This window comes from Ursus americanus, chromosome 30 (assembly GCF_024610735.1).
Source record: "Ursus americanus isolate L20-20 chromosome 30, mUrsAme1.1.p, whole genome shotgun sequence".
Taxonomy (NCBI): Eukaryota; Metazoa; Chordata; class Mammalia; order Carnivora; family Ursidae; genus Ursus; species Ursus americanus.
The window spans coordinates 24,575,899-24,587,343 of record NC_142156.1 but is presented as its reverse complement, the minus strand read 5'-3'; the positions used below and the strand labels follow the sequence as shown (position 1 = coordinate 24,587,343).

General features: G+C 65.2%; 1 protein-coding gene across 1 annotated transcript; it reads right to left on the bottom strand.

The window, feature by feature from the left end:
* On the bottom strand, nucleotides 1–11,069 carry MMP17 (matrix metallopeptidase 17). Its single transcript, XM_045814671.2, has 9 exons — nucleotides 10,957–11,069; nucleotides 10,049–10,178; nucleotides 9,276–9,559; nucleotides 8,403–8,579; nucleotides 7,000–7,099; nucleotides 6,068–6,150; nucleotides 5,821–5,973; nucleotides 1,578–1,835; nucleotides 1–990 (listed from the first exon to the last, which is right to left on the bottom strand). The coding sequence occupies exons 1-9, from the start codon at nucleotides 10,994–10,996 to the stop codon at nucleotides 665–667; spliced, it is 1,551 nt and encodes a 516-aa protein (XP_045670627.2). The 5' UTR covers nucleotides 10,997–11,069; the 3' UTR covers nucleotides 1–664.
* Nucleotides 11,070–11,445: the final 376 nt, after the last annotated feature.

The window sequence follows — 11,445 nt, the reverse complement described above, 5'->3', positions numbered from 1 at the left end:
GAAGCAGGGAGAAGTCGTGTTTGTCTGAAATGTGTCAAGAGGGGGACCGGCCTCGGCCCCAGCTTGGGGGACTCATCTGTGGGCTGGAGGCTGCCCTGTGCAAGGCAACTGCAGACCCACAGGGGTGGGGGACAGAAGCCCCCCGGGTGGGCGGAAGCACCAGGGGCAGCAGTATAGGCGTGAGACGGGGTTGGTGGTGCCGACGGACGGGCTGCTGGCTGGCTCAGACCGGCTGCTCTTCCCGGGGCCAGCAAGGCTGGGGCAGTGTAGCCCCCCAACGCCCAACCCTGCCTCCCCGGGCTCATCACTTGAGTCCTGGTGATCCAGCTGTGCGCTGGCCGGAAGGACGGCTCCTGTCCCCAGCCCGGCCCCAAGGAGTCTCCCCACCCAATAGCTGGCAGTCAGGCCTCCCGTGCCGAAGAGGAAGGGCAGGTGTTTTCGAGGGGCAGCGCCCTCTGCTGGCCTCTTCGCCACCTGTGGGGGTGCGACCAGGTGGCCTTTGCTCAGAGTTGGCCATGCGTCCTTCTCAGCAAGGCTGGGGCCCCAGGGCCACGTGTGGCGCTGCAGGAACTCTTGGTCCGGGCACTGGAGGGGTGGGGGCACTCGTCCTTGTCCTGGGAGGCCCCAGCTGGGACCCATCTGCCCTCTCGCAGGCCGGCGGCTGTCAGAGCGCCAGGACTCGGGCCGCTGTCCACAATGCACCCAGGGGCAGCAGCAGGGAGGCCGCCAGCAGTGCGCCCGAGGCCCCCGGGGGAGGGGAGGCGGGCGAAGTGCAAGAGCAGACCTCGAAGCCATCCTCTGCGCGGCTCCGGCCGTGCTGTCCTGGCCGGGCGTGGGCCCCAGCCTCTCCGCCCGCACCCTCCGGGTCCGCCTGCGGGTCTCTGCAGACCAGCCAGTCCCGCGCTGTGGACTGGGGGTACCCGGGCGCTGCCTCCAGCTCACTGTCCAGCACCTTCCAGTACTCCTTGCCGTGGAAGAAGTAAGCAGCACCTGGGGGAGAAGAGGGAGTGAGCTGTGACTGCGGCAGGCAGGGGTGAGGCTAGACAGCAGGAGGATAAGGGAGCGGGGTGTGGGCCCACAGCGAAGGGGAAGCGCAGTGTCTGCCACGGTCAGTCTGTCTCAGCCCCGGTGGTCATCTGGGGGCACCCAGGGCCTCCCAGGCCTGGAAAAGCTTGGAGAAGCTGCCAGGAGGCAGGGGGATGGATGAGAGAACCTCTTGGTTTCTCTCTTATGGGATATTTATTGAGGGCCTACTGTGTGCCAGGCCATTCTAGGTGTTGGGAACACGGCTTTGAAAACAGAAAGGAAACATCTGGCCCCGTCAGCTGCCCCGTAGGGAGGGAGATGTATTCTCCCCTCTGCCAGTGGGGCTGCACCATGTGGGCCTGAGGCATGAGGGAGGGGCCATGCTGATGTCTGGGCAGCATCTGTGGGATGTGGGGCAGGTGCAAAGGCCCTGGGGCACATGAGGCAGCAGGAGGCTGCACGTAGCGGTGACCCCGGGTGGTTGGTGGGGGCACAGGCCCACTGTGATCCCCATTCCACAGGTGGGGAGGCTGAGGCCTTGTGGGGCTCACCGTCGGACCAGCGCATGGCGTCGTCGAGCGTGCTGGGGATGCCCCTCCACGGGGGGCTCCGGGCGGGGTGGCCGGGGTCCATGCGCCTTGTGTGCTCATCGAAGCGCCAGTACAGCTGGTCCTTAAAGAAATAAGTCTTGTCATTGTGGGCCCAGGAGAAGGCAGCGTCGATGCCGCCCGGCGGGAGGCCGAAGTCTGAGACGGGCCGCGGGTATCCTTCCTCTACGTTATTGTCCTTAAATACCCAGTATCTGTCTCCTGGGGGTGAGAGAGAGCGCCGTGGGCCAGAGCTCGGCCCACCCCGTGGGGCGGAGGCTCCAGTCCTTCCGCTCCCCGTCAGCCACCCCATGCCATTGCCCCGGCCCCACTGCACCCCGGGGCCTCACGCGTATTTACTGAGCACCTACTCTGTGCCCGGCACGGGGTTGGCCCACCTGCCGGTGGCCTGAGACCCCGGGTTCTGACAGGGCACCCACTCCACGCACTGGAGTGGACGGCCTGGCCCGGGAGGCCGCTGCGCTCTGTCCCGCCTCACCCCCTGTTGTGACGAGGCCGCGTCTCCACGGGCACAGACTCGTCGGGGCCTGGAGCGACGCAAGGGCACCCTTGTCAGTGTTTACACAGAAGCAAAACGTTTAGAGATCACCAAGAGCTTCAAATCCGTATGTAAAATTAAGAAGAAATGGCTTCAGACGGTCTCTGGGTGTGTCCTCGACAGCGCTCTGGACTCGCCAGGGCACTGTGCTGCCCGCTAAGTTCTCCCGTCCGGCGTGGCGACGAGCAGCCTGTTACGTACGGCGGCGGGGGGGCGGTAAGAGGAGGAAAACACTTGACAATCCTTTGCCAAAGCATTGGAACAGACATTTCTCCAAGGAAGATATTGAAAAGGCCAACAGGCAACATGAAGAGACGCTCAAGGTCGCTAATTAGGGAAACGCAAATCAAAACCACCACGGGAGACCCTCTCACACCCATGAGAACAGCCTCGACCAAAAAACCTGAAAAGAGGGGCACCTGGGTGGCTCAGTCATTAAGCGTCTGCCTTCGGCTCAGGGCGTGATCCCAGCGCTCTGGGATCGAGCCCCACATCAGGCTCCTCCGCTGGGAGCCTGCTTCTTCCTCTCCCACTCCCCCTGCTTGTGTTCCCTCTCTCGCTGGCTGTCTCTCGGTCAAATAAATAAATAAAATCTTAAAAAAAAACCTGAAAAAACCAAGTGTTGGTGAGGACATGGACAAACTATGTCCTGCTGGCGGGAATGTGACCCGGGTGGCCCTGGGAAAACAGCGTGGATGGTCCTCCAAACGTGAGACACGGAGGCTCCGGAAATCCCACTGCCAGGCAGACACACAGTCGAAAGCAGGGTCTCACTCTCTGCACGCCCGTGGTCACAGCAGCATCATTCACAGCAGCCAGGAGGGGGCAGCACCCGGGCGTCCGCGGGTGGGCCATCCACACACAATCGATGACCCAGCCTTACACCGGACAGACGCGGGGACACCTGCCACAGCACGGATGAGCCTTGAGGACACGATGCCGCGGGGAGTGAGTCGTCACGAAAGGACACGTGCGGTATGGCTCCACGTCTGCGAGTCGTCCCGTCCAATCCACTGACGGAAAGTGGACGGTGGGCGCCAGGGGCTGGGGGCTCGGTGTTTCACGGGAAGATGGAAGCGTCCTGGAGGTGACAGTGGTGGCTGGACACCATGGCAAGGTGCCTCATGCCCTGAACTGTGCACGTAGACGTGGTTAAGATGGCAAAGTTGTGTGTGTGTGTGTGTGTGTGTGTGTGTGTGTTTTACCACAATTGAAAGTAAACATAATTTTTAAAAATCCTTAGCCGGAGACAGCAGACGACTGGAGTGTCTGATGGGGGGGTGCACGAAGGAAACCCACACACCTGCAGAACGGGCCCCCTACAGCCGAGAGGGCAGGTGTGTCCACCGCACAAAGGGCAGGAGACGCGGGGGTGCTACCCCCGGCGGGCTCAGCGGACATCAGACAGCTCCCGCCGTGGGCAGGGCGGCGCGGGGCACATCCGTCTCCGACGCTCCTGCTAAAGGAGCAGAAGCAGAGACTGCCAGGTGACCTGCCCGAGGGGCGCCGGCGGGACGCTGCGGACGCGCCCAGGGGAGGGCAGACGCTGCGTAAAGGGTCCTGGTGTGGCCGCTCCCTCGTCGTCGGGTCAGGAGAACACAAGCGTAGAACCGTCCATGGGAAGAAAAGGAAGCAAATCAAGCAAAACATGAACAAGGCGTGATGCTGGACGCCGGGCACGCGGGCGTTCACGTACTGTTTCTGCCACGTTCCCCGAGGTCGGAAATTATCTCCCAGAACAGAGGTTTGAGGAACGAGGAGGCTCCTTCTGCAGTGACGTGAAGCCACCTCCAAGCTCTCTCGAGGCCCAGAGACAGGGGACGGCCAGCGTGCGTGGCAGGCGGCTGTTTGCGCGGAACAAGGACAGAGCAGGTGCATGCAGCCCCTCGCACGCACGCGCTCTCTTGGAAAAGCGGTGGTCGGTCCAGGGAGGCGAACGTCAAGTACAAACGATATAAGAGTCGTAAGCAGTCTTCCAACTTTGCTTTTTGGAAGGTTGAGAGAACGGTGCCATCTACGGGGAGCCCCCCTGGCCCGGCTCCTGGCTCGCCCCAGGGACGGCGGCCAGACCCACTGTCTGGGGCCAGTACTGACTGGTTACCCCGACAGCTCACCGCTGACAGGTGCCCGGCCCCGACCACGCGCTGGCCGGTGACGGGAAGGAGCATGAGAAACGCGGAATATTCGTTACCTCCTCAAAGAAACAGGGTCCCCCGTTTGGGTTCAAAGAGCTGCTGCGCTGGGTTGAAAACGCTCCCCCAAATTCACATGCACTTGGACCTCAGCACCAGACTCACGTAGAAACGGGGTGTTTGCAGGTGAAATTAGTTAAGAGTGAAGTCGTGCTGGAGTCGAGTGGGCCTGACATCCGCGGAGTGGCACCCTTGTCAGAGACGACACACGCACAGTGAGACACACGGGACGAAGCCCGGCGGGGACACAGGTGGGGCGGGGGGTGGGGGGCCAGTCTCCCTTGCAGCCTCAGAAGGAACCAGCCCTGCCGGCCCCTGACCTGGGGCCTCAGGCCTCCGCTACTCCTTTCCCCACCGATGGGATGTGGACCCAGTAAGGGCTGCCAGGCTTCCCCGGAGCTGGAGCGGGGGGCACGAGGCGGGTGGCCAACCTGACCCAGCCGCCCCGCTCTCCTGCACTCAGCACAGGTGTCAGGTGGCCACCCCAATGCTAGGGCCATGGGGGTCTCCCGATGCTCAACTGTTGAGAAATAACCCCAACCTAGAAGACTGTGCCCTGCAGGTCCCACTGCCATGCCCATGGCCTTGGGCAGTGATTCGGCCAGCAGGGTGGGGGGACACAGCGTGTGGCTCCAGGGGTCCCCGGGTGTGGAGGTGTCAGGCTCTGGAGCGCGCACAAGGCGGGGCTGGTAAGCCTGGGCCAGGGCAGGAGGGTGTGACGGGAAGGCTCCCCACCCCTGAGGTGCCCAGAGACCTGAGGAGCTCCTGCCACAGGCCCAGCATCCTGGCCGTGCCCCAAGAGCAGCGCCTGCCCCAGCCCAGCCCAGGGAGTGGGGTGTAGTGTGGAATGACACCGGCTGCCAGCAGACCTGTCATCCCCAACAACATGGGAGACGAGGGAGACGAGGGAGACGAGGGAGACGTGGGAGCTGGGCGGGGCTCCCACCATGCTGGGAAAAAAACCTAGCTCCCTCCCCGCAGGTGCAGACCTGCACTTCCAGGCTCCTGCACCCCATGCCGGCCTCACACCCTCCTTGGGCCTCCTGCACCCCACGCCGGCCTCACACCCTCCTTGGGCCTCCTGCACCCCACACTGGCCTCACACCCTCCTTGGGGCGCTGGGCGCTCGGCAGGATGGTCCTTGCCCTGGCGCCTTTGCACTGGCCATTCCCTCTGCCCAGAATGCTGTTCCCTCAGGTCTATCTGAAACTAAGTCCCTCACCACCTGCAGGTGCTAATCGCGTGCCTCCTGCCGGATCGAGGGTCTCTGCCTGTGTTGCCCACCGTGTGCCCGCAATGGCTGCCACGGCACGAGGACACAGTAGGTGCTCAATAAATACACACAGGCGGCGTGCACAAGTGAGTGAGCTGCCCCCACCCTGGGCTTGGAGCAGACCGCGGGGGCTCGCCCAGGTCCCAGCAGCCATACAGGCAGCGCCAGGTGGGGCCCACCCACCTTTGAAGAAGACAATCTTGTGGTCACTGGCGCGCTCGTACACGGCGTCCACGCTGTCCAGGTGCAGCGGCAGACCCCGCCAGAAACGGTGCATCTGCGCCGGCTGCAGCGACACCAGGTGCCCGTCCCGCGTCAGCCGCCAGAAGTACTTGCCTGGGGGGACAGAGAGGGGTGCGGCTGCAGGGGGCCGGTCTGCGGCCCGAAGGGGCTGCCCTGCCATCCATCAGCTGGACCGGGTGGGGGTTACCTTTGAAGAAAAAGGCCTCGCCACGGATCTGGGCCACGGCGTCAAAGTCAGTGCTGCAGCGGTGAGGCACATCCCTCCTGGCCCTGGGGGAGAGAGAGCCAGCGGGCTGGGGGAGGGGGAAGGGGGCAGGGGGAGGGGGGAGAGAGAGCCAGGGGGGCATGGGGGGGGAGGGGGGACGGAGGGGTTGGGTGGGAGGGCCTGGGGAAGGGAAGAGGGAGAGTTCGGGGGGGACAGATGGTGGGGGGGAGAGAGTGCAGGGGGAGGGGAGGGGTTGGGGGAGAGAGAGCCAGGGGGCTGGGGGAGAGGGCTGGAGGAGGGGGAGAGGGCAGGGGCCGGGGGAGGGGGAGGGAGGGGTTGAGGGGAGAGGGAGGGTGGTGGGGAGAGTGTGCAGGGAGAGGGGAGGGGTTGGGGGAGAGAGAGCGGGGGGGGGGCAGGGGAGGGGGGCTGGGGGCACAGACCCGGGCAGGCTGGGAGGAGCCCCCATTCCTGAGCCACTAGGAGGAGCTGGGCTTCACACCCCACGTCATTGCCCGCAGGCTCCGAGACGCAGGACAACGGAGCGCGTCAGAGAGAAGGGAATTAAAAGGAGGCCCTTTTTGTACGTCGACTATACTTCAATTAATAAACAAGAACGCAAAGCCCGCGTCCCTGTTCCGCGGTCCAGGGGGGCTGAGACAGAGCGCGGAGCGAGCGGAGCATCAGGGAACATCATGGGCTCACGTCTGCGACAAAGGGTAAGGGGGTTCCAGCACCCCTGCAGCCCAGGTCGGGGTGGGCAGGTGCCCCTCCACCGTCTGGGGGGTTTGAGGACAGGGAGCCGCGCTCAGGACGTGGCCCCGGAGCTGTGATTTTCTCAGAAGAGCCTGGGGGCTCCGAGCCACTGTTGGGGGTGGTACCAGCCACAGAATGCAGACCAGGGGCCCATGGCTTACGGGGTGCTGGACCGATTGTCGGGGGGCTCTGGCAGGAGCGGGGGCTCCTTGGGCTCCGGGGTGTCTGGCTGTGCCGTGGGGGACACGGACTCCCGCACGCCTGTGGAGACAAGAAGCTGCATTGAAGGGCCGCCTCTCTGCAAATCCCACCGCCTTCTGAGGACCCCCCAATACGGAACTGTGGCCAGGGGGTGGCGGGCCCTGCGCATGCCCGGGGCCCAGAACATCGCAGCATGAGTAGGAGACACAGGGGTCCCCACGACCCCTCCTTAACCCCCAGGGGTTGAATGAGGTTGCCCCCCAGGCCTCCTTGCAGGTGCACACCCCAAAAACCCAAAAACAGGGGTTCCAACCAAAACTGGTCTGTGAATGTGCACAGCAGCCAAAACGTGGGAATGCCGCAAGCGTCCACCAGCGCGAGTGGACGGATGGACTCACTGGGCAACAGAGGAGGGAAGCAGCGACGGGACGTGGGCGGGACGTGAGCGGGACGAGGGCTTGGGAAAGCGCGCCCCGTGAGAGAAGCCAGACATGAAAGGCCACTCGGGTGCAATTTCATTGCGTGAGAAGTCCACATGGGGCAGACGAACAGAAAGGAGGTCAGTGGCTGCTGGGTGGTGAGGAATGTTCTGGAACTAGGCAGAAGTGGCAGATGGCAACACTGTGAACGGGGTCAATGCCACTGACCTGCGTGTTCCGAGTGGTTAACGTGGTGCGTTTTACTCTGGTAGGAAAAGCCCAGTGGCGCGGCGGGCGCTGGGGGGAGCTTGCAGGGGTGGGGGCAGGGCTGCTGTGCAGGAAGGGGAGGCAGGGTCTGGCCTCCGAGGGGGGCAGATGGGGGTTGGGGCAGGGAGACAGAAGCCGCACACGGCCTCTGGCCCAGGCCCACGCCCGCTACGGGATGGGGCCTCCCTCCGTGCCAGTTCCTGACGTATCCCCAGCAGGGCAGGTGTCCGAGCAGGGCTCTGGGCTCAGGGCCAGCTCTGTCGGCCGCCACGGGCCATCCTGCCCCAGCCGGTCCTCCCTCGTAGGTGTAAAGAGGGGCCACCAGGCACACATGAGGTTTGCACAGGGCCAGGGGCGCCTCAACCGTGCCCGAGTCACCACGTGAAGCTATCTGGGGCCAGCCTGGGATCTCGCCCGGGGCACGGGGGCTCTGGGGCGAGCTCTGCCACTGGGCTGCAGGCCCCGCATCCCAGGACCCTGGCAACAGACCGCCGTTCGCTCATCCCACACGCATGAGGGAGCCGCGAAGGCGTGCCATGCAGGGACCAGAAGCTGAGCACACGAAGACGGGTGAACAAGACGGGAAGAGCCCTCCTCCTGGGGGTGCTGTGCTCGGGGGGTGCCCTGCCTTTCTGTCCCCAGCCCGGGGAGATGGTGCCTGACTTTGGGGGGCTCACCGTACAGCTGCCAGACCCGCACCCTGTCCTCGTAGGGGAGCCGGTAGTGCAGGGGATCACCCACGGGGCCCTGGTAGTAGGGCTGCATGATGGAGCTTGTGGCTGCCACGTGGCTCAGCCCGATGGCATGGCCAAACTCATGGACAGCCACCGCGAACAGGTCCATATCGTGGGCATCTGGGAACACAGAGAGCAGTGGGTCAGGGGAGGGACTGCCAGCCGGGCCGGGCCACGAGGATGGGACAAGTTTGTGCACAGGGGCCGGGGGGCACCCATCCGGAGGGGTGTGATGTGAGGGGTCCGCTGTCCCGGTTCCTGCCGAGGCCCTTCTGGGGTCTACAAGGGCTTCTCGGGCCTCAGCTCCCACCATGGCAAAGGGTCCAAAGGCTCTGTGGGGTCACTGCTGGTTCCTCAGGTGGGGACGGGCTCCCCCCCCCCGGGCTGGAGTGTGGACTCACCCCAGTGGCCCCCATCTCCTGGCCCACATCCATGCCCTGTGCCACGTGGCTCCGCCCATCCGGCCACCTTGAGCCTGGGGGCCTGCACCTTCCCGGGCCAGTGGGGCTTGGCGAGCGAGGGGGTGAGGGTGTGACGGCCTGTAGAGGCCTCTTGGAGGCTGGGACCAGGGTGAGGACAAGCCCAGCTCAGCCCGTCGGGGGGGACACACCTCAAGCAGCGTCAGCCCGCGTCCCAGGCCTGCGAGCCCACGATCAGCAGGGCAGGTGCCCCTGCCCGAGAGAGTGGGGTGAGGCTGGCCTTGATGTACGGGACAGACGCACACCGCTCCGGGCCACGGGCGCTCTTCATCCCGCAGGCCTGGAGCGGCCCCTGTAACCCAGCGGGTCCCTGGGACTCAGCGTCAGCTGGACGCACCTGATGAGCGGAAGGCCCAGGACTCGTCGTCATCGAAGTGCGCGTCCCCCGCGGTGTGGTGGTCGCCGGGGAAGAAGGCGTGGGCCACCGTGCCGCCGGGGCCGTCGAAGGGGTAGGCGTCGTTGTGGTCAGCCGTGGAGAAGTCGATCTGGATGTCCGCGGTGCTGCCCGCCACCTCGTGGAAGTTGAGGGGCGCGATGTCGCTCCAGACTTTCAGGGCATAGTGCATGAGCGCACGCACCGTGTCGCGGCCCAGGGGCGAGTCCCGTGGGAACGTGCGGACCCTGGGGGGGGCGGGGTCAGAGCCCGGGGTCTGCCCACCAGGCCCAGGCCGCGCCCCCACCCCCGGCGGACGGGGTCTCCCGGACACATTCCTCCCCAGGGTCGCCCATCCAGGCCCTGCTGGGAAACAGGGTTTTCCGTTCTTCCTAGTGAAGAGCTGAGGTGAGGCCTCCTGGATGGGGTGACGTGTCCTCGGAGGACACAGCAGGGGACACGGGGGCCTGGGAGAAGGCCGCGTGAGGGCGGACGCAGGGGCTGCAGCTGTGGGTCGGTGGCGGCCAGGAGCACCTCGAGCAGAGAGGCCGGGGCTGGATGCCCCCCGCCCACCCGCCCAGGGAGCCTCAGAGGGAGCCAGCCCTACGACCCCAGGACCTACGGCCTCCGGAACTGAGGATGCGCTCCCCGACCCCCGAAGCCTGGCTCACGGGTGCTTGTTTCGGCAGTCCCCGGGCACCGGGACGTGGAGAGTCAGGCAGGGGCAGCCCACCCACCTCCAGGACAAGCTCCTCCTGTTCCACGTGGTTGGAGCTGGAGCCTGGCGCCTCCTTCGCGCTGGGGCCGCAGCCGGGAGGTCAGGGAGGGAACACCGAGGCGTCTTCATCAGCGCCAGGGTGGCCTCGTCTGCAGGGGTGGCTGGGGGTCAGTCCCCGAGAGCTGACCCCAGGCCCTATCCTCAGTCCCTGCCCCGGGGCTCTAGACTTGCCAGACTTCACAGCCGGGGCGGGGGCGTTGGGGGGTGAGGTGTTAACATCTACGACCAGGACAGGGGTCGTGCAAAGCATTACTAACACCAGTGGGAGGGGACGCCGCGGGGCCCTGGCCGGCGGGGGGCAGCACGGCCCGGACCTGCATGCGGCCTCCCATGCTCCCGGCCGTTCCCAGCACACACGCCTGACCAGCTCCGCTGCGACACGTACGTGTAGACCTCTTCCGAGGCCTGGCCACAGGTGCGCCCCAGCAGCCCACAGGAGGGCTCTACAAGCCTCGATCGGTCGCCAATATGTAAAAACTGGGGTGCTCACATGAACCCCCCAGGTCTCTGGCTTCCCGTGGAAAGCTGCAAGTGTTGGCCACACAGATCCGCCACTTCCACGGTACAAGAATCAACTGGGATCCCACCCGACAGCTGGCCCCCTCAGCCCCCACGGGCACCAGCGCATGAGACCCTGCTGGACGGGGGGCCGACGGGTCTGGGCGCAGTTGGCGCACACTCCCCTGCACCGTGCCCACACCTGGGGGTGGTGAGCGTGCCGACGGGAGTCCGTGTCCCCAGGGACAGTGGGCTCGGCCTAACCCCACCTCACGGGCAGGCTGGAGAGGGCAAAGGGCCCCAAAGTGCAGCCGGGGCAGGGAGGGGGGAGTTAGGGGAAACCCCATCTCCTGCCACCCCTGGACTGACCCAGGATGCCGGTGGCCTCCAGACCTCCGAACCGCTGCATGGCCGTGATGGCCTTGGTCAGCTCCTCCTGCGTTTGCAGCTGCCCTGCTGTGGGCTCCGAGGGGGGCAGGTAGCCGAACCTGCTCAGCCACTCCTGAGAACAGAGAGCAGAGTGAGGTGGGCTCAGCCCCACAAGAAGAGCTGCCTGCTCTTCGGGTGAGGGGCAGGCCTCTGCCAGCCCTGTTCACCACTGGCCCCAGCCCCCTATTAGCCCACAGGGTGCCTTGTGCCCCTTCTCTAAGTTACTTTATAGACAGATGCTGGAGAGCCGTCTGAATAAACTTGATGCCCCTTCGGAAGGGTGAGCTTTAGCAGTGCACCACCTGAACAACCGCCCACGGCAGCCTGTCCCACCTCACTTCCCCTGAGCCAGGAGATGCCCAGGGCACACTTGACAAAGTGACATTTTAAAAAGGTTATTACATGTGGCAAGTGCCAGATTCAGGCCCA

Bases quoted from the DNA above. Each gene is read 5' to 3' on its own strand.
- MMP17 (XM_045814671.2), bottom strand. From the start codon at position 10,996: ATGCAGCGGTTCGGAGGTCTGGAGGCCACCGGCATCCTGG. The intron at 9,560-10,048 runs GTGGGTGGGCTG...CGCCCCCCCCAG, and splicing joins AGGAGGAGCTTGTCCTGGAG to GGTCCGCACGTTCCCACGGG. The intron at 991-1,577 runs GTGAGCCCCACA...CTTCTCCCCCAG, and splicing joins CGCCATGCGCTGGTCCGACG to GTGCTGCTTACTTCTTCCAC.